This window comes from Ranitomeya imitator, chromosome 5, assembly GCF_032444005.1.
Source record: "Ranitomeya imitator isolate aRanImi1 chromosome 5, aRanImi1.pri, whole genome shotgun sequence".
Taxonomy (NCBI): Eukaryota; Metazoa; Chordata; class Amphibia; order Anura; family Dendrobatidae; genus Ranitomeya; species Ranitomeya imitator.
The window spans coordinates 434,660,267-434,687,270 of NC_091286.1; the positions used below are offsets into that span (position 1 = coordinate 434,660,267).

At 43.3% G+C, this 27,004-nt stretch overlaps 1 protein-coding gene across 8 annotated transcripts in view; it reads left to right on the forward strand.

Moving 5' to 3' along the window:
• The window catches only part of LOC138638112 (IgGFc-binding protein-like), a 246,804-nt gene that overhangs the window by 155,007 nt on the left and 64,793 nt on the right, over positions 1-27,004 (forward strand). For 7 of the 8 annotated variants that reach the window (XM_069727126.1, XM_069727130.1, XM_069727129.1 and 4 more), the window contains 3 exons: positions 21,877-21,966; positions 23,344-23,433; positions 25,370-25,459. The exons of the other annotated variant lie outside the window; for it this stretch is intronic. In XM_069727126.1, coding sequence (XP_069583227.1) covers positions 21,877-21,966; positions 23,344-23,433; positions 25,370-25,459 — 270 coding nt within the window. The remainder of the gene's footprint in view (positions 1-21,876; positions 21,967-23,343; positions 23,434-25,369; positions 25,460-27,004) is intronic. 8 annotated transcript variants of the gene reach the window in all.

Sequence of the window (27,004 nt, forward strand, 5' to 3'; positions counted from 1 at the left end):
TTAAGAAGGCGGTAATCAATACACGGTCTCAGCGAACCATCCTTCTTGGCTACAAAAAAGAACCCTGCTCCCAGTGGTGATGACAATGGGCGAATATGTCCCTTCTCCAGGGATTCCTTCACATAACTGCACATAGCGGTGTGCTCAGGCACGGATAAATTAAACAGTCGACCTTTTGGGAATTTACCACCAGGAATCAAATTGATAGCACAATCACAATCCCTATGCGGAGGTAGGGCATCGGACTTGGGCTCTTCAAATACATCCTGATAATCAGACAAGAACTCTGGGACCTCAGAAGGAGTGGATGATGAAATAGACAAAAATGGAACATCACCATGTACCCCCTGACAACCCCAGCTGGATACCGACATAGAGTTCCAATCCAATACTGGATTATGGGTTTGCAGTCATGGCAACCCCAACACGACCACATCATGCAGATTATGTAGCACCAGAAAGCGAATAACTTCCTGATGTGCAGGAGCCATGCACATGGTCAGCTGGGTCCAGTACTAAGGTTTATTCTTGGCCAAAGGTGTAGCATCAATTCCTCTCAACGGAATAGGACACCGCAAAGGCTCCAAGAAAAACCCACAACGTTTAGCATAATCCAAATCCATCAGATTCAGGGCAGCGCCTGAATCCACAAACGCCATGACAGAATACGATGACAAAGAGCATATCAAGGTAATGGACAGAAGGAATTTGGATTGTACAGTACCAATAACGGCAGACCTATCGAACCGCTTAGTGCGCTTAGGACAATCAGAAATAGCATGAGTGGAATCACCACAGTAGAAACACAGACCATTCAGACATCTGTGTTCTTGCCGTTCAACTCTGGTCATAGTCCTATCGCACTGCATAGGCTCAGGTTTAATCTTAGACAATACCGCCAAATGGTGCACAGATTTACGCTCGCGCAAGCGTCGACCGATCTGAATGGCCAAAGACATAGACTCATCAAAACCAGCAAGCATAGGAAAACCCACCATGACATCCTTAAGAGCCTCAGAGAGACCCTTTCTGAACAAAGCTGCCAGCGCAGATTCATTCCACAGAGTGAGTACTGACCACTTCCTAAATTTCTGACAATATACTTCTATATCATCCTGACCCTGGCACAAAGCCAGCAAATTTTTCTCAGCCTGATCCACTGAATTAGGCTCATCGTAAAGTAATCCGAGCGCCAGGAAAAACGCATTGACATTACTCAATGCAGGGTCTCCTGGCGCAAGAGAAAATGCCCAGTCCTGAGGGTCGCCGCGCAAAAAAGAAATAATAATCAAAACCTGTTGAATAGGATTACCAGAAGAATGAGGTTTCAAGGCCAGCAATAGCTTACAATTATTTTTGAAATTAAGAAACTTAGTTCTATCACCAAAAAACAAATCAGGAATAGGAATTCTTGGTTCTAACATAGATTTCTGATCAATAGTATCTTGAATCCTTTGTACATGTGTAACGAGATTATCCATTGAAGAGCACAGACCCTGAATATCCATGTCCACACCTGTGTCCTGAAACACCTAAATGTCTAGGGGAAAAAAAAAGACTGAACACAGAGCTGAGAAAAAAAAATGATGTCAGAACTTCTTTTTTCCCTCTATTGAGAATCATTAGGTTGGCTCCTTGTACTGTTATGTAGGCAATCCAGTGACACAGTGTGCCAGCAATCAGAGCACATACAGTGATCTGACAATAACCCAAAAACAATAGAACGAGCTCTGAGACGTGGAATCTCTGTAGACCGCAATACCTGAACCTAACCTAAACACAACTAAAGGCAGCTGTGGATTGCGCCTGAAACTACCTATGCAACTCGGCACAGCCTGAGGAGCTGACTAGCCTGAAGATAGAAAAACAAGCCTGACTTGCCTCAGAGAAATACCCCAAAGGAAAAGGCAGCCCCCCACATATAATGACTGTTAGCAAGATGAAAAGACAAACGTAGGGATGAAATAGATTCAGCAAAGTGAGGCCCGATATTCTAGATAGAGCGAGGATAGCAAAGAGAACTTTGCAGTCTACAAAAAACCCTAAAGCAAAAAAACACGCAAAGGGGGCAAAAAGACCCACCGTGCCGAACTAACGGCACGGCGGTACACCCTTTGCGTCTCAGAGCTTCCAGCAAAACGAAAAGACAAGCTGGACAGAAAAAGTAGCAACAAAAGCAAAAAGCACTTATCTAAGCAGAGCAGCAGGCCACAGGAAAGATCCAGAAGCTCAGATCCAACACTGGAACATTGACAAGGAGCAAGGAAGACAGAATCAGGTGGAGTTAAATAACAAAGCAGCCAACGAGCTCACCAGAACACCTGAGAGAGGAAGCTCAGAAGCTGCAGTACCACTTGTGACCACAGGAGTGAATTCAGCCACAGAATTCACAACAAACCCCCACATGTACTTAGGCTGGCTAGCGCTAAGTAAATCATTCTGCTGCGGTGATGACAACGAGTACACTTGCTCATCTCTACTGCCCAACCATCTTTAAATTTTAAAAAGCATAAATTCTGATGGTTTAGAGTGCTATTAAACAAGCTATTAGTTAAGATCAATAATTATCCATTTACCTCACCCATAGTCATGTAAGTTGAGGTCTCCGACTTTACTAAGTCTATGAATGTGTAAAATAACTTTAAATGAGTTTCTTATAGTCTTAAGAACCTTTTGAGCATTACACAATTAATTCCAGTCAATTGGAGGCTTTGTGAAATTTGAAGTTTATGGCAAACTGATTGGCTGATAAACAGTTTTTTAAAAAATTCGACAAGGCTGACAAATTTGTGTTTAAAAGATCTGCTCATCTTTTCTAAGGAACCTTGAATTGTTTTGTACAATTTTTTTGTGTTCTCTTTTTCTCCATGGTCAAAGAGCTATTATAATATAAAACACTTACTTATACACTCCTCAACATTGATAGTGCATCAAAAAAAGGAACATTTTTGGCATTTTGGAAATTATCTAACTAAACACATCAATTACTTCACCAGGTTCTACCGCTGTGTTTCCAACTACTAAGCACACTGTAGAAAGCTCAGTGCCACAAACACCAGGCACAACACTTCCACAATCATCTTCTGGTAAGGAATAGAGATGAGCAAGTCAATTCTTTTTTAATCAAATTTAAGTCGAATTTTAGAAAATTCGCTGGATATGAAGAATTCCAACAATCTTCAATTCAGAATATTTGAGCTGCCCCCCAAAATGCCTGCTACTGTTTAACACAAAGTAGAAGACTAACATCAGCAAATAAAGTTTCATATGACATCAGGGAACTAGTCTGATTGCCGTATGTGGAGTCGGGAAGGAATTTTTTTCCCCAATGTGGAGCTTACTCTTTGCCACATGGTTTTTTTTTTGCCTTCCTCTGGATCAACATGTTAGGGCATGTTAGGTTAGGCTATGGGTTGAACTAGATGGACATATAGTCTTCCTTCAACCTTAATAACTATGTAAGATGCAACCATTCAGGCTGCCCCATAATGCCTTGCAGCTATCACTGTGCATGGAATAGAACAGCCAATCAGAAAGGGCTATCAATGCCTTTGTTGCTGCTGTTGAGATTGCCACTGCTGGTCCTACACTGACAGACATGTCCAAAGTATTGACGGTCTATTGAGCTCTACAGTTTTACGGTATTTCTTTTGGCATCTCTACCTTGCACGGGTTTTATAAACATGGAACAGCTCAGAAAAACATATTTTTGAAAAGTCATTGAAGGTTCACTTTCCAAACAGCAAAGCTATTACTGCAAACAAAAAGTAATAATTTTAGGGTGGTTTGTTGAAAAGCTACAGCTTTTTCATTTTCAAAGCAACAAACCTCTTGCTATTCCCCAATGAGGGATTACATTTGGACCTTAATTTTTAAAACACCAATGGCCTCCTCTATATATATCACCTGTGTATAAATTCTGGCATGGCAGTCATCTTAAAGGTACCTTCACACTAAGCGACGCAGCAGCGATACCGACAACGATCTGGATCGCTGCAGCGTCGCTGTTTGGTCGCTGGAGAGCTGTCACACAGACCGCTCTCCAGCGACCAACGATGCTGGTAACCAGGGTAAACATGGGGTTACTAAGCGCAGGGCCGCGCTTAGTAACCCGATGTTTACCCTGGTTACCATCGTTAAAGTAAAAAAAACAACTGTTAGGGCTAGCGGAACGCACCGAGTAGAAATAGATATTTATTATAAATGGTGCGTTCGCAGCCCGGGGTCCACCGTGCAGCGAGAACCTGCTGCTAGTGAATGGTGGCACTGTTTGGCGGTATAGACTAGCTCTGTTACCTCACAGAGCAGCCGCGAGAGGAAAGCACTGTGCCCTGTTAGCCTCACAGGAGCACAAGCTTACTGCCAATCTGATAGCAGTCTGTGGTTATACAACATGCAATCTCCTCACCGGAGAAGCCGGTATTCTAGGGGCTTATTTCAGCCGGGTCCCTGAACACTCTCATACAATCTCCTCACCGGAGGTGCCGGTATTCTAGGGGCTTATTTCAGCTGGGTCCCTGAACACACTTATGCATAACCACACTGGCGCAAAGCACATATGACTTGATACTAGCGCATGGCCGTGCGGCCATGCGAGCCTTAAATAGTTGCAGCATGTTTAGGACCTTACAAAGAAGGACCAATGGAGTGCTGCAACACCTGAGCATGTGACCCTGGATCTCCACTGAGAGATCTCGCCCTGGGCATGCTCAGAGTGCAAAGCAGGATTTAGTCCTAGAAGCTACAAGGACCTTAGCTGCAGTATCTGATCATGTGACCCTCGATCTCCACTGAGAGATCTTACTCAGGGCATGCTCAGAATGTGAAAAGCAGGACTTAGCCCCAGAAGCGTCCGCTCGCTGCTGCCCAGCACTGACTTCAATGGGAGAAGCAGGAAACGCAGCAGTAACTCTTAGCACAGAGTCAGACTGAGCGAGACGCTGGGATCGACGTCTCCGCTGAGCAGGCTCCACTGCGGCAGGAGAAGAATGGGAGACCGCAGCGGAGATGGCCCGAGATTCCCCCTGTGCAGAAGCAGGAACTCGACCCCTAACAACAACCACTACATACTTACCTACCGCTGTCTGTCCCCGGCGCTGTGCTTCTCTGCTCTGGCTGTGAGCGCCGGGCAGCCGGAAAGCAGAGCGGTGACGTCACCGCTCTGCTTTCCGGCCGCTGTGCTCACAGCCAGAGCAGAGAAGCAGAGCGCCGGGGACAGACAGCGGTAGGTAAGTATGTAGCGTTTGTTTTTTTTACTTTTAGGATGGTAACCAGGGTAAACATCGGGTTACTAAGCGCGGCCCTGCGCTTAGTAACCCGATGTTTACCCTGGTTACCAGCAAAGACATTGCTGAATCGGCGTCACACACGCCGATTCAGCGATGTCAGCGGGATATCCAGCGACGAAATAAAGTTCTGGACTTTCTTCCCCGACCAGCGACATCACAGCAGGATCCTGATCGCTGCTGCGTGTCACACTGGACGATATCGCTAGCGAGGACGCTGCAACGTCACGGATCGCTAGTGATATCGTCTAGTGTGACGGTACCTTTACTTCCCTTTTAACATTTTAAATAGCATAACAAGCTTGATGGTGCACAGTGATATTAAACAGGTCATTGTGTACAAGTGATTTACATCCAATTATTCATAGCCATATATGTTGAGGTCACTTTGACTTTACTAAGGCTGTGGATGTGTTAAATAGCTGCACGACTCGTTAAAGGGTTGATTGTGACTTGTAGGATCACTACTTCCAACAGGTGGCGCTATAGATTTTAAGTCCTCTTTTTCTCAGAAGAGGCAATATGCATATTAAATAGCTTAAAAATAGACTAATTCAGTATTAGGAGACCTCAGAGAGCTACACAAATAAATACAGGGAATTGCAGGCTTTGCAAAATTTGAAATTTACTGAAACATGTTTGGCTGCAAAACATAATTTTTTTAAAAATTCGACAAAGTGGATAAATTTGAATATAAAAGATATGCTCATCTATCGTAAGGAACCTTGTATTGTTTTATTATTGTGTTCACTTGTACTACATGGTTTAAAGAGCTATTACAAAATTAAAAATGTACTTATGCACTCATCAACTTTGAAATTGCAAAACCAAGAAGGTAAATTTGTGGCGTTATGGAAATCACATGATCGATAGACATGCTAATAATATGCAAATAATGAAAAAATGGAAACATTTTTTAAAATAATTTAGATGTATTCAGTGTTGAGTATGAGCATCACACAGATTAATAAAAGCACATACACACCCTGACCTGCAATCAGTTACGCTGCTCACAGGTCCCCAAGAAACATGCAGCCTGGAATTGTCATTTTAAAAGATGGCTATTGGCACAGTTTTGAGAAGTTTCTGTACCATTTGTTCCACTGCAAAATTACTGTAACAAAGAGTTGTTAGTCTGTAAAGCGCAGCTCCTGTATGGGCTGCACACAAAGAACAGGATGCAGCTCAAATGTAAATCTTTAGGTTCATACATTAAGTCTCACAGAACCATTGACCAACCTATAAAGTTACCATTGAGCATAAAAACCATTAAATCTGGCCAGTTCATGCAGGAACTGTGCATTTTAGAGCATTGTTTTGTCCAGTCGTGAATGTCTTGGCACACATATCGCTCGTGATCAGCAGTACAAAGCAGACACTATGATTTATAGATATACAAATTACCCTTAAGTAGATCCAATGCCAGTAAGATTACTGCATAAAATTTAAATATTAGGATTAATAATACAACTGTAGTTAGTAAACTCCTGGCTCTGCTGCTTTGATTATTGAATGTAGCTGCACAGGCACGCTTGTATGACCGAAATCCTGTTTATACTGGGAGGAATAATGTCAATTTTTCCCCAGTAACCACGTTTTTAGTATAATGTTCGGGCATGTACATGACACTATTTACCATCAGATTAACACCATATCTGTAGGGTAATAGTGTTATCAAAGTGGAAAATTCCCTTTCAAACAAAACCTTTTTATATAATTGATTAAGTGTCTGAATTGTTATTTTATCTCTGGAGTTGTTAGGAGTCGAGTTTCCTCTGCTGCACAGGGGGAAACTCGATCCGTGTCTGCTGCGGTCTCCCATTCTGCTTCGGCCGCAGTGGGCTCTGCTCAGCGGAGGCGTCGCTCCCAGCGTCTCGCTGGGACTGATTCTGTGCAAAGGGTTACTGCTGCCTTTTCTGGCTCTCCTGTTGTACCCTGCACTGATCTGCGGCGAGCGGGCTTCTCTGGGACTAAGTCCTTATTTGTACACACTGAGCATGCCCAGGGCAAGATCTCCCATTGGAGATCGAGGGTCACATGCTCAGGTACTGCAGCACATCCCATTGGTCGTCTTGGCAGGTCCTGAAAGGGCAAAACTTTTGGAGCTGCTTCCTGTGCTGCAACTATATAAACTGCGCATGACCGCACGGCCATGCGATAGTATTGTCTTGATAATATGTGTGTGTGTTGTGTGTGAAAGTCGCTCTTTAACCCCTTTACCCCCAAGGGTGGTTTGCACGTTAATGACCGGGCCAATTTTTGCAATTCTGACCACTGTCCCTTTATGAGGTTATAACTCTGGAACGCTTCAACGGATCCCAATAATTCTGACAATGTTTTCTCGTGACATATTGTACTTCATGACAATGGTAAAAATTCTTTGATAGTACTTGCGTTTATTTGTGAAAAAAACGGAAATTTGGCGAAAATTATGAAAATTTCGCAATTTTCCAACTTTGAATTTTTATGCAATTAAATCACAGATATATGTCCCACAAAATACTTAATAAGTAACATTTCCCACATGTTTACTTTACATCATCACAATTTTGGAACCAAAATTTTTTTTTGTTAGGGAGTTATAAGGGTTAAAAGTTGACCAGCAATTTCTCATTTTTACAACACCATTTTTTTTTAGGGACCACATCTCATTTGAAGTCATTTTGAGGGGTCTATATGATAGAAAATACCCAAGTGTGACACCATTCTAAAAACTGCACCCCTCAAGGTTCTCAAAACCATATTCAAGAAGTTTATTAACCCTTCTGGTGCTTCACAGGAATTTTTGGAATGTTTAAATAAAAATGAACATTTAATTTTTTTTCACAAAAAATTTAATTCAGCTCCAATTTGTTTTATTTTACCAAGGGTAACAGGAGAAAATGGACCACAAAAGTTGTTGTACAATTTGTCCTGAGTACACCGATACCCCATATGTGGGGGTAAACCACTGTTTGGGCGCATGACAGAGCTCGGAAGCGATGGAGCGCAATTTGACTTTTCAATGCAAAATTGACTGGAATCGAGATGGGACACCATGTTGCGTTTGGAGAGCCCCTGATGTGCCTAAACATTGAAACCCCCCACAAGTGACAACATTTTGGAAAGTATACCCCCTAAGGAACTTATCTAGAGGTGTGGTGAGCACTTTGACCCACCAAGTGCTTCACAGAACTTTATAATGCAGAACCGTAAAAATAAAAAATCATATTTTTTCACAAAAATTATCTTTTCGCCCCCAATTTTTTATTTTCCCAAGGGTAAGAGAAGAAATTGGACCCCAAAAGTTGTTGTACAATTTGTCCTGAGTACGCTGATACCCCATATGTGGGGGTAAACCACTGGGCGCATGGGAGAGCTCGGAAGGGAAGGAGCGCCGTTTGACTTTTCAATGCAAAATTGACAGGAATTGAGATGGGACGCCATGTTGCGTTTGGAGAGCCACTGATGTGCCTAAACATTGAAACCCCCACAAGTGACACCATTTTGGAAAGTAGACCCCCTAAGGAACTTATCTAGATGTGTGGTGAGTGCTTTGACCCACCAAGGGCTTCACAGAAGTTTATAATGCAGAGCCGTAAAAATAAAACAAACATTTTTTCCCACAAAAATTATTTTTTAGCCCCCAGTTTTGTATTTTCCCGAGGGTAACAGGAGAAATTGGACCCCAAAATTTGTTGTCCAATTTGTCGTGAGTGCGCTGATACCCCATAAGTGGGGGGGAACCACTGTTTGGGCGCATGGGAGGGCTCGGAAGGGAAGGAGCTCCATTTGGAATGCAGACTTAGATGGAATGGTCTGCAGGTGTCACATTGCGTTTGCAGAGCCCCTAATGTACCTAAACAGTAGAAAACCCCCACAAGTGACACCATTTTGGAAGGTAGACCCCCTAAGGAACTTATCTAGATGTGTGGTGAGCACTTTGACCCACCAAGGGCTTCACAGAAGTTTATAATGCAGAGCCGTAAAAATAAAACAAAAATTTTTTCCCACAAAAATTATTTTTTAGCCCCCAGTTTTGTATTTTCCCGAGGGTAAGAGGAGAAATTCGACCCCAAAAGTTGTTGTCCAATTTGTCCTGAGTACGCTGATACCCCATATGTGGAGGGAACCACCGTTTGGGCGCATGGGAGGGCTCGGAAGGGAAGGAGTGCCATTTGGAATGCAGACTTAGATGGAATAGTCTGCAGGCGTCACATTGCGTTTGCAGAGCCCCTAATGTACCTAAACAGTAGAAACCCCCCACAAGTGACCCCATATTGGAAACTAGACCCCCCAGGGAACTCATCTAGATGTGTTGGGAGAACTTTGAACCCCCAAGTGTTTCACTACAGTTTATAACGCAGAGCCGTGAAAATAAAAAATCTTTTTTTTTTCCCACAAAAATTATTTTTTAGCCCCTAGTTTGTTTTTTCCCAAGGGTAACAGGAGAAATTGGACCCCAAAAGTTGTTGTCCTATTTGTCCTGAGTACGCTGATACCCCATATGTTGGGGCAAACCCCTGTTTGGGCACACGGGAGAGCTCGGAAGGGAAGGAGCACTGTTTTACTTTTTCAACGCAGAATTGGCTGGAATTGAGATCGGACGCCATGTCGTGTTTGGAGAGCCCCTGATGTGCCTAAACAGTGGAAACCCTCCAATTATAACTGAAGCCCTAATCCAAACACACCCCTAACCCTAATTCCAACGGTAACCCTAACCACACCCCTAACCCTGACACACCCCAAATCCCAACCCTATTCCCAACTGTAAATGTAAGCTAAACCCTAACCCTAACTGTAGCCCCAACCCTAACTGTAGCCCCAACCCTAACTGTAGCCCCAACCCTAACCCTAACCCTAGCCCTAACCCTAACCCTAGCCCTAGCCCCAACCCTAACCCTAGCCCTAACCCTGGCCCTAGCCCTAACCCTAGCCCTAACCCTAGCCCTAACCCTAGCCCTAGCCCTAACCCTAACCCTAGCCCTAACCCTAGCCCTAGCCCTAGCCCTAACCCTAGCCCTAACGGGAAAATGGATATAAATACATTTTTTAAATTTTTCCCTAACTAAGGGGGTGATGAAGGGGGGTTTGATTTACTTTTATAGCGGGTTTTTTAGCGGATTTTTATGATTGGCAGCCGTCACACACTGAAAGACGCTTTTTATTGCAAAAAATATTTTTTGCATTACCATATTTTGAGAGCTATAATTTTTCCATATTTTGGTCCACAGAGTCATGTGAGGTCTTGTTTTTTGCGGGACGAGTTGACGATTTTATTGGTAACATTTTCAGGCATGTGACATTTTTTGATCGCTTTTTATTCCGATTTTTGTGAGGAAGAATGACCAAAAAACAGCTATTCATGAATTTCTTTTGGGGGAGGCGTTTATACCGTTCCACGTTTGGTAAAATTGATACAGCAGTTTTATTCTTCAGGTCAGTATGATTACAGCGACACCTCATTTATATCATTTTTTTATGTTTTGGCGCTTTTATACGATAAAAACTATTTTACGGAAAAAATAATTATTTTTGCATCGCTTTATTCTCAGGACTATAACTTTTATATGGTTTTGCTAATGATGCTGTATGGCGGCTCGTTTTTTGCGGGACAAGATGACGCTTTCAGCGGTACCATGGTTATTTATATCCATCTTTTTGATCGCGTGTTATTCCACTTTTTGTTCGGCGGTATGATAATAATGCGTTGTTTTTTGCCTCGTTTTTTTTTTTTTTTCTTACGGTGTTTACTGAAGGGGTTAACTAGTGGGCCAGTTTTATAGGTCGGGCCGTTACGGACGCGGAGATACTAAATATGTGTACTTTTATTGTTTTGTTTTTTTTATTTAGATAAAGAAATGTATTTATGGGAATAATATTTTTTTTTTTTTCATTATTTTGGAATATTTTTTTAAATTTTTTTTTACACATTTGAAAATTTTTTTTTTTACTTTTTTACTTTGTCCCGGGGGGGACATCACAGATCGGTGATCTGACAGTTTGCACAGCACTCTGTCAGATCACTGATCTGACTAGCAGCGCTGCAGGCTTCACAGTGCCTGCTCTGAGCAGGCTCTGTGAAGCCACCTCCCTCCCTGCAGGACCCGGATCCGCGGCCATCTTGGATCCGGGCCTGGAGCAGGGAGGGAGGGAGGTAAGACCCTCGCAGCAACGCGATCACATCGCGTTGCTGCGGGGGGCTCAGGGAAGCCCGCAGGGAGCCCCCTCCCTGCGCGGTGCTTCCCTGCACTGCCGGCACATGGCGATCATCTTTGATCGCGGTGTGCCGGGGGTTAATGTGCCGGGGGCGGTCTTTGACCGCTCCTGGCACATAGTGCCGGATGTCAGCTGCGATAGGCAGCTGACACCCGGCCGCGATCGGCGGCGCTCCCCCCATGAGCGCTGCCGATCGCATATGACGTACTATTGCGTCCTTGGGAAGTAAAGCCCACCCCACATGGACGCAATAGTACTTCTAATGGCAGAAAGGGGTTAAAATACCCTCCCTATTGGATGACTGTTCGCGGAAGGTGTATGTTTGCTATCTAGCGCCCGACTTATCCAACAGCACGTTACACACATAACAGCGTCTAGTTGCTGTGACTGCCTCTACGGCGCCGTGCGCTTCCTCTGCACTTTCCTTACCCAAGCCTGGGTGGTTAGTGGCGTTCGTCAGTGCGGCACTGCATGCACTCTCGTGCCTTTATATACTATTTTAATAGTTTCCTTACACACCCAGTTGCGGTGTTGTGCCAGCAAGTGGTCTAATCGGACTTCAATCCTGTGTTGGGGTTGTGTTCGCTGACTTCTTGCTCGCGCTCTGTGTGCGGTACCGCGGTCCTGTGACTCCACAGGATCGCTTCCTTCACGCAGGGTGAAGTTAACCCGTGCGTGTATACTTTTAGTACCGCCATATAGTCCGTCTTACTAGCAGCAGGGTTTTTACCTGCACGGTGGACCCCGGACTGCGAACGCACCTAGTTTCATATCATCTATACTTGGTGCGTTCCGCCAGTCCTTAACATAATACTAGCGCCAAGGTCTGGCTAGTAATGACGGACGATCAGCGTCTACAGCGGTACATCCAGCAGCTGGAGGGAAGGTTGGCGGCTCTAGAGCGTTCAACCTCAGCTGTGGACGTTACTGCTGTCACTGTTCAGGCTGCAAGTGTGGCTGCAGCTACCTTGTCCACTGCCGCCCCTGTACCGACGCTATCTCGCCTCCCGCTACCAGAGAAATTTTCTGGTGACAGTAAGTCCTGTAGGGGTTTTGTGAGTCAGTGCTCAATACATCTCGAGCTTCTGGCCTCTCGTTTCCCTACAGAGCGGGCTAAGGTGGGCTTTATCATATCCTTATTGTCGGACAGGGCGTTGCAGTGGGCTATGCCGCTGTGGGAGCGTGGCGATCATGTGGTGCAGAGTGCTCCGTTATTCCTGAGCACTCTGAAACAGGTTTTCTTAGGACCACGTGTCACCCATGATACGGCGCTCCAACTGTTGGCATTGACTCAGGGCTCGTCCTTGGTCAGCCTTTTTGCCGTCCACTTCCACACTCTAGCATCTGAGCTGGAGTGGTCGGATAAAGCCCTTATCCCTATATTTTGGAGGGGGCTGGCTGACCACGTTAAGGACGCCCTGGCCACTAGGGAGATTCCCGCCACACTGGAAGAATTAATAACAATATCTACTCGTATTGACCTCCGTTTTCACGAGCGGAGGTTAGAGCGAGCCCAGTGTAGGCAGAGGTTTCGGCTGGCTCCCACCTTCGCCAAACCTTTGGAATCTCCAGTCCAGGCTCCTGAGTCCCATGAACCTAAGGTAGTGTCACGAGCGGGATCTAAGTCCCGGACCGCTCGTGCACCCCAGGTTTGCCATGTATGCCAACAGTCAGGACATCTTGCCACCAGATGTCATCAGCGGTCGAGGAAACGTCAGCGTCTAGTGGTAGTAGGTGGAGGTGCACTGGACACTGCGACGTTTGCCTCCAAATTGTCCTTTAAGGGGACAATTACTTTTGGCTCATCCTCCCACTCGGTAGAGCTCTGCGTGGATTCTGGGGCGGAGGGCAATTTTATGTCTTCTGCCTTTGCCCAACGTCACACAATACCCCTGGTTATGCTACCTCAACCAGTAACGGTACGAGTGGTGAATGGGTCGACACTCCCCGCACAGATAACACATCAGACCATTCCTTTTACTCTGTCCATGTCACCATCCCATCAAGAGATTATATCTCTGCTCATCATTCCTGAGGGGATTGATGAGGTTCTGTTGGGGATACCTTGGTTACGGTACCACTCTCCTCACATCGAGTGGTCCTCAGGCAGAATTCTGGGATGGGGTGAATCATGTGGGGGTAGGTGTCACCGAGAGTGCATTCAGGTTGCTACTACTGAGGTACCCGCAGATCTATCCTCTCTCCCCAAGCAATATTGGTCTTACGCAGACGTGTTCTCCAAAAAGGCGGTGGAGACCCTTCCGCCCCATCGCCCCTATGACTGTCCTATCGATCTCTTGCCTGGTGCGGAGCCTCCCCGGGGTCGAGTTTATCCATTATCTCTCCCAGAGACGGAGGCCATGTCTCAGTACATTCAAGAGAATCTGGCAAGAGGGTTTATCAGGAAGTCAGTGTCACCTGCTGGGGCAGGATTCTTCTTCGTGCAGAAGAAGAATGGGGAACTACGTCCATACATAGACTACAGGGGTCTTAACGCTATCACCGTTAAGAACAAGTATCCTTTGCCCTTGATATCCGAACTCTTCGATAGGCTTCGGGGAGCTAGAGTGTTTACTAAATTAGATCTGCGGGGTGCTTATAACCTGATTCGCATCCATGAGGGGGACGAATGGAAAACGGCGTTTAACACCAGAGATGGGCACCATGAGTATCTGGTGATGCCCTTCGGGCTCTGTAATGCCCCAGCCGTTTTCCAAGACTTTGTCAACGACATCTTCCGGGATATGCTTTCCACCTCGGTTGTAGTCTCTCTGGATGATATTCTCATCTTTTCTCCAGATATTGACTCCCACTGGAGAGATGTTGGCAGAGTCTTCGACCTCCTACGGGCAAACTCTCTTTATGCTAAGTTGGAGAAGTGTATGTTTGAGCAGGAGTCTTTACCGTTCCTGGGCTATATCATCTCCGCCCAGGGATTGGCTATGGATCCTGCCAAACTACAGGCTGTGATGGACTGGCAAGAGCCCCATTCTCTTAAAGCGGTGCAGCGCTTTATGGGGTTCATTAACTATTACCGCCAGTTCATCCCCCACTTCTCAACTCTGGTAGCTCCCTTGGTAGCCCTCACCAAGAAGGGAGCGAATCCCAAATTGTGGTCAGAAGGGGTCTCCAAGGCCTTCACTTCTATTAAGTCCCACTTTGCTAGCGCTCCCATCTTACATCGTCCCGATGTGGATAAGCCATTCCTAATGGAGGTGGATGCCTCATCCATTGGTGCTGGAGCAGTCCTCTATCAAAAGGATGCTCAAGGTCGGAAGCATCCATGCTTCTTCTTCTCTAAGACCTTCTCGCCAGCAGAGAGAAACTACTCCATTGGGGATAGGGAGTTGCTAGCAATGAAGTTGGCCTTTTCAGAGTGGAGACACCTTCTGGAAGGTGCGCGGTTTCCCTTCCAAGTCTACACGGACCACAAAAATTTGGTCTACTTGCAAACAGCCCAGCGGCTAAATTCTCGCCAAGCTAGATGGTCCTTGTTCTTTTCCCAGTTCCACTTTTCCCTTCATTTTCTCGCCGGGGAGAAGAATATTCGAGCTGACGCTCTCTCTCGCTCCCTTATGTCAACTGAAGAGGAGGAAGAGGAGCCTCGGCTTATTGTCCCTTCTGAGAGTCTGAGAACCGTAGCGCCACTTTCGCTGGAGTCTGTGCCACCGGGCAAGACTTTTGTGCCCATTAATTTGCGACCGGAGGTTCTCTCTTGGGCTCATTCGTCCAGGGTGGGTGGACACCTTGGGACAAAGAGGACATCTGAGCTACTGGCGAGGACGTACTGGTGGCCGCATATGGTCCGGGATGTCAGGGATTATATTCTGGCTTGTGTCTCCTGCGCCAAAAATAAATCTCCGCGTCAAAGGCCAGCTGGGTTGCTCTATCCCTTGCCGGTGGCAGATAGGCCCTGGGAGATGGTCGGGATGGACTTTGTCGTGGGTTTACCCAAATCTCGCGGCTGTACCATCATTTGGGTCATCACCGATCATTTCTCAAAAATGGTGCATTTGATGCCGCTACCACGGTTACCTTCTGCACGGGCCTTGGCAGCGTTGTTCATTAAACACATCTTCCGCCTACATGGTATGCCTGACAAAATTGTCAGTGACCGGGGTCCCCAGTTTGCGTCTCGGTTCTGGAGAGAGCTTTGTCGTCTTCTCAGTATTGAGTTGAATCTCTCTTCCGCTTATCATCCCGAGACGAATGGGTTGGTAGAGAGGGCCAACCAGACCTTGGTCACATACCTGCGAAATTTTGTTTCAGCCAGGCAGGATGACTGGGCATCCTTGCTATCATGGGCAGAGTTTGCGCTGAACAACGCCGTAGCTGACTCCACTGGACAAACCCCATTCCTTCTCAACTATGGTCAGCATCCACGGGTACCTGTGCCTATGCCCGTGTCTTCCGCAGACTCCAGGGTGGCAGACTGGGCTGTGGAGGCACGGGATATTTGGGACCGCACTCAGGATGCCATTCAGGCCTCTAAGGAGAGAATGAGGTCCTCCGCCGATGCTCATCGGCGCCCCTCTCCGACCTTTGCTCCTGGCGACTTAGTGTGGCTCTCCGCCCGTAACATCAGGCTGCGTGTTGAGTCCACTAAGTTTGCTCCTCGCTACTTGGGTCCCTTCAAGGTCCTCGAACAGGTTAATCCTGTGGTCTACCGTCTTGCCCTTCCTCCACGCCTTGGTATCACCGACACCTTTCATGTGTCCCTCCTTAAGCCCGTATACATGTCCCGGTTTTCTGAGTCATCTGCCCAGACATCGGGTTCGTCTACGGACAATTTCGAGGTGAACGCTATCTTGGGGTGCAAGGTGGTACGTGGCAAAAAAATTTTTTTGGTGGACTGGAAGGGTTACGGTCCTGAGGATAGGTCCTGGGAGCCTGCTGAGCACATTCGGGCTCCGCAGCTTATTGCTGCCTTCGAACGTAGCGAGGCCCAAGGAGGGGGGGCCATGTTAGGAGTCGAGTTTCCTCTGCTGCACAGAGGGAATCTCGATCCGTGTCTGCTGCGGTCTCCCATTCTGCTTCGGCCGCAGTGGGCTCTGCTCAGCGGAGGCGTCGCTCCCAGCGTCTCGCTGGGACTGATTCTGTGCAAAGGGTTACTGCTGCCTTTTCTGGCTCTCCTGTTGTACCCTGCACTGATCTGCGGCGAGCGGGCTTCTCTGGGACTAAGTCCTTATTTGTACACACTGAGCATGCCCAGGGCAAGATCTCCCGTTGGAGATCGAGGGTCACATGCTCAGGTACTGCAGCACATCCCATTGGTCCTCTTGGCAGGTCCTGAAAGGGCAAAACATTTGGAGCTGCTTCCTGTGCTGCAACTATATAAACTGCGCATGACCGCACGGCCATGCGCTAGTATTGTCTTGATAATATGTGTGTGTGTGTTGTGTGTGAAAGTCGCTCTTTAAAATACCCTCCCTATTGGATGACTGTTCGCGGAAGGTGTATGTTTGCTATCTATCGCTCGACTTATCAAACAGCACGTTACACACATAACAGCGTCTAGTTGCTGTGACCGCCTGTACGGTGCCGTGCGCTTCCTCTGCGCTTTCCTTACCCAAGCCTGGGTGGTTAGTGGCGTTCGTCAGTGCGGCACTGTATGCACTCTCGTGCCTTTATATACTATTTTAATAGTTTCCTTACACACCCAGTTGCGGTGTTGTGCCAGCAAGTGGTCTAATCGGACTTCAATCCTGTGTTGGGGTTGTGTTCACTGACTTCTTGCTCGCGCTCTATGTGCGGTACCGTGGTCCTGTGACTCAACAGGATCGCTTCCTTCACGCAGGGTGAAGTTAACCCGTGCGTGTATACTTTTAGTACCGCCATATAGTCCGTCTTACTAGCAGCAGGGTTTTTACCTGCACGGTGGACCTCGGACTGCGAATGCACCTAGTTTCATATCATCTATACTTGGTGCGTTCCGCCAGTCCTTAACAGGAGTTTTTGCTGTTCTATGAATAGATCATTAATTTGTGTCTGCTCTGTTTCTAATGAATGGGAAAATATCAGGTTTCCTCCACAAAAAATAATATTTATTTTGCAATGCAGTAAATGATCTGATGCAAACTAAAGTACTTTAGCATCAGTTTAAGTTTCATAATAGTAAACAGGAATTATTAAAATTTGTTGTTTTTTAACAAAAAATCTTTAGTTTACGTGTGTCTTAAATGCTATACTTAATCAGTTCCTCCAAATCTTTTGTCTTTATTTCCGAAAAGTAAGTCCATTTTACCCATCAAAAACTTTTGTCACATCCTTAATTTTTACAGCTCATTATTAGGCTGTTTATTATATCAACACCTGAAAACTCTACCAACAGTATGGGTAATACAACTTTTCTGCTGCCAAAAAAAATCAAGATCTACCTTACATTTTAATTTCTAATAACATGGGAAATACAACTTTTATAATGTAACTAAAAACATCTATTACTTCACCAGGTTCTACCACTTTGTTTCCACCTACTGAGCACACTGTAGAAATCACAGTGCCACAAACACCAGGCACAACAATTCCACATTCATCTTCTGGTAAGAATTAGAGATGAGCAAGTTGATTCTTGGTGAATCAAATTTGTGTCAAATTTTAGGAAATTTGCTGGAAATGGCGAATTCCTATCATTTACAAAGAAAAGCGCAAATTGACCAACAAGATGCATAATATGGATTTACAGAAAGTAGAAAGTTACCTCATCACACGGTGTGTCACACATGACATCATATGTGACAACGCAGGCCTCCCTGTAATGCATTGTAGCTGTGACTTAACAGGCTACAGGGCAGCAAATAAGGAAGGGCTAACAAATCCTTTGTTGCTGCTGTTGAAACTGCAAGTGCTGGTCCTATAGTGCCGGTCATCTCCTTGCCTGCCCCAACATATTTTATACTGTGCAGTTGCTGTTACATCTAATAACTATAGATGGTCACACTCCCGCCTGTCCATTGAGCTCTACAGCTTTACTGTATATCTGCTGAGAACTCTATCCTGCACAGGGATAATTTGCTTTGGGAGCACCCATGGCTTCTTCCATGTGCATCAACTCTGTATAAATTCTGGCATTTGTAACATCTGCCCACTAGTGAAGAGTGAATATACTCGATGCTCGCGTTTTCCCAAATACACTCGGGTGATCTCCGAGTGTTTATGAATGCTTGGAGATTTAGATTTATCTTGGCAGGTAAATGATTTACAGATATTAGACAGCTTGAATACATGTGAGGATTCCCTAGCAACCAGCAACCCCCACATGTACTTAGGCTGGCTAGCAGAAGTAAATCATTCAGCTGCTGTGATGAAAACTAAATCTCCGAACACTAACAAATACTCAGAGACCACCCGAACATGCTCAGGAAAACCCGAGCAATGAGTACACTCGCTCATCACTACTGCCCAACCATCTTTAAATTTTAAAAAGCATAAAAATTCTGATGGCTTAGAGTGCTATTAAACAAGCAATTAATTAAGATCAATAATCATCCATTTACCTCACCCATAGTCATGTAAGTTGAGGTCTCCGACTTTACTAAGTCTATGAATATGTAAAATAACTTTAAATAAGTTTCCTATAGTCTTAGGAACCTTTTGAGCATTACACAATTAATTCCAGTCAATTGGAGGCTTTGTGAAATTTGAAATTTATGGCAAACTGATTGGCTGATAAACAGATTTTTAAAAAATTCGACAAGGCTGACAAATTTGTGTTTAAAAGATCTGCTCATCTTTTGTAAGGAACCTTGAAATGTTTTGTAATATTTTTTCATGTTCTCTTTTTCTCCATGGTTAAAGAGCTATTATAATATAAAACACTTACTTATACACTCCTCAACATTGATAGTGCATCAAAAAAAGAAACATTTTTGGCATTTTGAAAATTATCTAACTAAACACATCAATTACTTCACCAGGTTCTATTGCTGTGTTTCCAAGTACAAAGCACACTGTAGAAAGCTCAGTGCCACAAACACAAGGCACAACACTTCCACAATCATCTTCTGGTAAGGAATAGAGATGAACAAGTCAATTTTTTTTAATCAATTTTATGTCGAATTTTAGAAAATTCGCTGGATACGAAGAATTCCAACAATCTTCAATTCAGAATATTTGAGCGGCCCCCAAGAATGCCTGCTACTGTTTAACACAAAGTAGAAGACTAACATCATCAAATAAAGTTTCATATGACATCAGATGCAACCATTCAGGCTGCCCCATAATGCCTTGCAGCTATCACTATGCATGGTATAGAACAGCCAATCAGGAAGGGCTATCAATGCTTTTGTTGCTGCTGTTGAGATTGCGACTGCTGTTCCTACACTGACAGACATGTCCAAAGTATTGACGGTCTATTGAGCTCTACAGTTTTACTGTATTTCTTTTGGCATCTCTACCTTGCACGGATTTTTATAAACATGAAACAGCTCAGAAAAACATATTTTTGAAAAGTCATTGAAGGTTCACTTTCCAAACAGCAAAGCTATTCCTACAAACAAAAGGTAGTAATTTTAGGGTGGTTTGTTGAAAAGGTACAGCTTTTTCATTTTCAAAGCAGCAAACCTGTTGCTATTCCCCAAAGAGGGATTACATTTGGACCTTAATTATTAAAATACCCATGGCCTCCTCCATATATATCACCTGTGTATAAATTCTGGCATGGCAGTCATCTTCACTCCCCTTTAACATTTTAAATAGCATAACAAGCTTGATGGTGCGCAGTGAAATTAAACAGGTCATAGTGTTTGAGTGTTTGGCATCCACTTACCCATAGCCATAGCAAAAAAAACACAAATAAATTGGTGCAAAAGAGTCCAAAAGAAATAACAAAATCTTTATTAAGTATATAAATATAACAAAACAAGGAATCCAAAGATAATAGGGGGTTAAAAACTGCAAACATGATGCATAGTACGCATGGAGACAGACCACGCACCCCACATCAGCAACCAGGCAACGCACACTGGTGATAAATGGTAATACTAATCACTGCACACTCCATAGTAGTAATCTCAAGTCATAGCAAGTATATAGCCGGAGCCCGCAGTAGTAAATAGCAGGTTGATATACATATCCAAAGTAGACCCAGTAAAAATGCCTTACCAGCCGATGATGTGGGGAGAGTGTCCGCTCCAAACCCAACCCGACGCGTGTTTCGGAGATGTCCTTCCTCAGGGGTCGTCCTCAGGGGGCTAACCATAGCCATATATGTTGAGGTCACTTTGACTTTACTAAGGCAATGAATGTGTTAAATAGCTTAAAAATAGAGACTAGTTCAGTATTAGGAGATCTCAGAGTGCTACACTTGTAAATACAGGGAATTGTAGGCTTTGCAAAATTTTAAATTGACTGAAAATTGGCTGCGAAACATCATTATTTGAAAAATTCGACAAAGCTGACAAATTTGAATTTAAAAGATATGCTCATCGTTTGTAAGGAACCTTGTATTGTTTTATTATTGTGTTCACTTGTACTCCATGGTTTAAAGAGCTATTATAAAATTAAAAATGTACTTATGCACTCATCAACTTTGAAATTGCAAAACCAAGAGGGTAAAATTGTGGCTTTATGGAAATCACAGGATCGATTTAAAATTTAAATATTAGGATTAATAATACAATTGTAGTTAGTCAACTCCTGGCTCTGCTGCTTTGATTATTGAACGTAGCTGCACAGGCACGCTTGTATGACCGAAATCCAGTTGATCCAGGGAGGAATAAAGTTAATTTTTCCCCAGTAACCACTTTTTTAGTATAATGTTCGGGCATGTACTTAACTTTCTTTACCTTCAGATTAACACCATATCTGTAGGGTAATAGTGTATTCAAAGTGGAAAATTCCCTTTCAAACAAAACCTTTTTATATAATTGATTAAGTGTTATTTTATCTCTGGAGTTTTTGCAGTTCTATGAATAGATCATTCATTTTTGTCTGCTCTGTTTCTAATGAATGGGAAAATATCAGGTTTCCTCCACCAAAAATAATATTTTTTGCAATGCAGTAACTGATCTGATGCAAACTAAAGTACTTTAGCATCAGTTTAAGTTTCATAATAGTGAACAGGAACCATTAAAAATTGTTGTTTTTACAAAACATCTTTAGGTTACGCGTGTCTTAAATGCTATACTTTATCACTACCTCCAAATCTTTTGTCTTCATTCCCTAAAAGTAAGTCCATTTTACCCATCAAAAAAAGTTGTGTCACATTCCTAATTTTTACAGCTCATTATTAGGCTGCTTATTATATCAACACCTGAAAACTCTACCAACAGTATGGGTAATACAACTTTTTCTGCTGACAAAAAAATTCAAAATCTACCTTATATTTTCAGTTCTAATAGCATGGGAAATATAACATTTATAATCTAACTAAAAACATCCATTACTTCACCAGGTTCTACCACTTTGTTTCCACCTACTGAGCACACTGTAGAGATCACAGTGCCACAAACACCAGGCACAACAATTCCACAATCATCTTCTGGTAAGAATTAGAGATGAGCAAGTTGATTCTTGGTGAATCAAATTTGTGTAAAATTTTAGAAAATTTGTTGGAAATGGCAAATTCCTATCATTTACAAATGGAAAAACACAAATTGACCGAAAACATGCATAATATGGATTTACAAAAAGTAGAAAGTTATCTCATCACACTGTGTCACACATGACATCATGTGTGACCATGCAGGCCTCACTGTAATGCATTGTAGCTGTGACTTGACAGGCTACAGGGCAGCAAATAAGGAAGGGCTAACAAAGCCTTTGTTGCTGCTGTTGGGACTGCAAGTGCTGGTCCTATAGTGCCAGTCATCTCCTTGCCTGCCCCAACATATTTTATACTGTGCAGTTGCTGTTACATCTAATAACTATAGATGGTCACACTCCCCGCCTGTCCATTGAGCTCTACAGCTTTACTGTTCATCTGCTGTGAACTCTATCCTGCACAAGGATAATTTGCTTTGGGAGCACCCATGGCTGCTTCCATGTGCGTCCACTCTGTTTAAATTCTGGCATTTGTAACATCTGCCCACTAGTGATGAGCGAACATCCTCGTTTCTCGGGTTTTCCCGAGCACACTCAGGTGATCTCCGAGTATTTATGAATGCTCATAGATATAGTTTTCATTGGTTCAGCTGAATGATTTACAGCTAATAGACAGCCTGAGTACAAGAGAGGATTCCCTAGCAACCAGCAACCCCCACATGTACTTAGGCTGGCTACCAGAAGTAAATCATTCAGCTGCGGTGATGAAAACTAAATCTCTGAACACTAACAAATGCTCGGAGACCACCCGAGCGTGCTCTGGAAAACCTGAGCAACGAGTACACTCGCTCATCACTACTGCCCAACCATCTTTAAATTTTAAAAAGCATAAAAATTCTGATGGTTTAGAGTGCTAATAAACAAGCTATTAGTTAATATCATTAATCATCCATTTACCTCACCCATAGTCATATAAGTTGAGGTCCCCGACTTTACTAAGTCTATGAATGTGTAAAATAACTTTAAATGAGTTTCGTATAGTCTTAGGAACCTTTTGCGAATTACACAATTAATTCCAGTCAATTGGAGGCTTTGTGAAATTTGAAATTCATGGCAAACTGATTGGCTGATAAACAGTTTTTTTTTAAAATTCGACAAGGCTGACAAATTTGTGTTTAAAAGATCTTCTCATCTTTTATAAGGAACCTTGAAATGTTTTGTAATATTTTTATGTGTTCTCTTTTTCTCCATGGTTAAAGAGCTATTATAATATAAAACACTTACTTATACACTCATCAACATTGATAGTGCATCAAAAAAAGAAACATTTTAGGCATTTTGGAAATTATCTAACTAAACACATCAATTACTTCACCAGGTTCTACCGCTGTGTTTCCAACTACTAAGCACACTGTAGAAAGCTCAGTGCCACAAACACCAGGCACAACACTTCCACAATCATCTTCTGGTAAGGAATAGAGATGAGCAAGTCAATTCTTTTTTAATCAAATTTAAGTCGAATTTTAGAATATTCGCTGGATACGAAGAATTCCAACAATCTTCAATTCAGAATATTTGAGCTGCCCCCCAAAATGCCTGCTACTGTTTAACATAAAGTAGAAGACTAACATCAGCAAATAAAGTTTCATATGACATCAGATGCAACCATTCAGGCTGCCCCATAATGCCTTGCAGCTATCACTGTGCATGGTATAGAACAGCCAATCAGGAAGGGCTATCAATGCCTTTGTTGCTGCTGTTGAGATTGCCAGTGCTGGTCCTACACTGACAGACATGTCCAAAGTATTGACGGTCTATTGAGCTCTACAGTTTTACTGTATTTCTTTTGACATCTCTACCTTGCATGGGTTTTATAAACATGGAACAGCTCAGAAAAACATATTTTTGAAAAGTCATTGAAGGTTCACTTTCCAAACAGCAAAGCTATTCCTGCAAACAAAAAGTAGTAATTTTAGGGTGGTTTGTTGAAAAGCTACCGCTTTTTCATTTTCAAAGCAACAAACCTGTTGCTATTCCCCATAGAGGGATTACATTTGGACCTTAACTATTAAAACACCCATGGCCTCCTCTATATATATCACCTGTGTATAAATTCTGGCATGGCAGTAATCTTCACTCCCCTTTAACATTTTAAATAGCATAACAAGCTTGATGGTGTGCAGCGATATTAAACAGTTCATTGTGTTTGAGTGTTTGGCATCCACTTACCCATAGCCATATATGTTGAGGTCACTTTGACTTTACTAAGGCAATGAATGTGTTAAATAGCTTAAAAATAGGCTAATTCAGTATTGGGAGACCTCAGAGTGCTACACTTGTAAATACAGGGAATTGTAGGCTTTGCAAATTTTAAATTGACTGAAAATTGGCTGCGAAACATCATTATTTGAAAAATTCGACAAAGCTGACAAATTTGAATTTAAAAGATATGCTCATCTTTCGTAAGGAACCTTGTATTGTTTTATTATTGTGTTCACTTGTACTCCATGGTTTAAAGAGCTATTATAAAATTAAAAATGTACTTATGCACTCATCAACTTTGAAATTGCAAAACCAAGAGGGTAAATTTGTGGCTTTATGGAAAGCACAGGATCGATTTAAAATTTAAATATTAGGATTAATAATACAATTGTAGTTAGTCAACTCCTGGCTCTGCTGCTTTGATTATTGAATGTAGCTGCACAGGCACGCTTGTATGACCGAAATCCGGTTGATCCTGGGAGGAATAAAGTTAATTTTTCCCCAGTAACCACTTTTTTAGTATAATGTTCGGGCATGTACTTAACTTTCTTTACCTTCAGATTAACACCATATCTGTAGGGTAATAGTGTTATCAAAGTGGAAAATTCCCTTTCAAACAAAACCTTTTTTTATAATTGATTAAGTGTCTGAATTGTTATTTTATCTCTGGAGTTTTGTGTCTGCTCTGTTTCTAATGAATGGGGAAATATCAGGTTTCCTCCACCAAAAATAATATTTTTTGCAATGCAGTAAATGATCTGATGTAAACTAAAGTACTTTAGCATCAGTTTAAATTTCATAATAGTGAACAGGAACCATTAAAAATTGTTGTTTTTACAAAACAACTTTAGTTTACGTGTGTCTTAAATGCTATACTTTATCACTACCTCCAAATCTTTTGTCTTCATTCCCTAAAAGTAAGTCCATTTTACTCATAAAAAAAATTGTGTCCCATTCCTAATTTTTACAGATCATTATTAGGCTGCTTATTATATCAACACCTGAAAACTCTACCAACAGTATGGGTAATACAACTTTTTCTACTGACAAAAAAATTCAAGATTTGCCTTATATTTTCAGTTCTAATAACATGGGAAATACAACTTTTATAATCTAACTAAAAACATCCATTACTTCACCAGGTTCTACCACTTTGTTTCCACCTACTGAACACACTGTAGAAATCACAGTGCCACAAACACCAGGCACAACAATTCCACAATCATCTTCTGGTAAGAATTAGAGATGAGCAAGTTGATTCTTGGTGAATCAAATTTGTGTTGAATTTTAGAAAATTTGTTGGAAATGGCAAATTCCTGTCATTTACAAATGGAAAAACGCAAATTGACCCAAAAGATGCATAATATGGATTTACAAAAAGTAGAAAGTTACCTCATCACACTGTGTCACACATGACTGTCATGAACTGGTAATTCAGTACCACAATGGACATAGATGTCAGAGCACATACAGTGACCTGACAATAACCCAAAAACATAGAACGAGCTATGAGACGTGGGAACTCTGCTGACCGCAATCCCTAATCCTCTCCAACACACACTAGAGGCAGCCGTGGATTGCGCCTAACGCTCCCTATGCAACTCGGCACAGCCTGAGAAACTAGCTAGCCTGAAGATAGAAAATAAGCCTACCTTGCCTCAGAGAAATACCCCAAAGGAAAAGGCAGCCCCCCACATATAATGACTGTGAGTAAGATGAAAAGACAAACGCAGAGATGAAATAGATTTAGCAAAGTGAGGCCCGACTTTCTGAACAGAGCGAGGATAGGAAAGGTAACTTTGCGGTCAACACAAAACCCTACAAACAACCACGCAAAGGGGGCAAAAAGACCCTCCGTACCGAACTAACGGCACGGAGGTACACCCTCTGCGTCCCAGAGCTACCAGCAAGCAAGAAAAAAACAAAATAAGCAAGCTGGACAGAAAAAACAGCAAACAAATAGCAAAAGCGGAACTTAGCTATGCAGAGCAGCAGGCCACAGGAACGATCCAGGAGGAAACAGGTCCAATACTAGAACATTGACTGGAGGCCAGGATCAAAGCACTAGGTGGAGTTAAATAGAGCAGCACCTAACGACTTCACCACATCACCTGAGGAAGGAAACTCAGAAGCCGCAGTACCACTCTCCTCCACCAACGGAAGCTCACAGAGAGAATCAGCCGAAGTACCACTTGTGACCACAGGAGGGAGCTCTGCCACAGAATTCACAACAGTACCCCCCCCCTTGAGGAGGGGTCACCGAACCCTCACCACAGCCCCCAGGACGACCAGGATGAGCCGTATGAAAGGCACGAACAAGATCGGGGCATGGACATCAGAGGCAAAGACCCAGGAATTATCTTCCTGAGCATAACCCTTCCACTTAACCAGATACTGGAGTTTCCGTCTTGAAACACGAGAATCCAAAATCTTCTCCACAATATACTCCAACTTCCCCTCCACCAAAACTGGGGCAGGAGGATCAACAGATGGAACCATAGGTGCCACGTATCTCCGCAACAATGACCTATGGAATATGTTATGAATGGAAAAAGAATCTGGAAGGGTCAGATGAAAAGACACAGGATTAAGAACCTCAGAAATCCTATACGGACCAATGAAACGAGGTTTAAACTTAGGAGAGGAAACCTTCATAGGAATATGACGAGAAGATAACCAAACCAAATCCCCAACACGAAGTCGGGGACCCACACAGCGTCTGCGATTAGCGAAACGTTGAGCCTTCTCCTGGGACAAGGTCAAATTGTCCACTACAT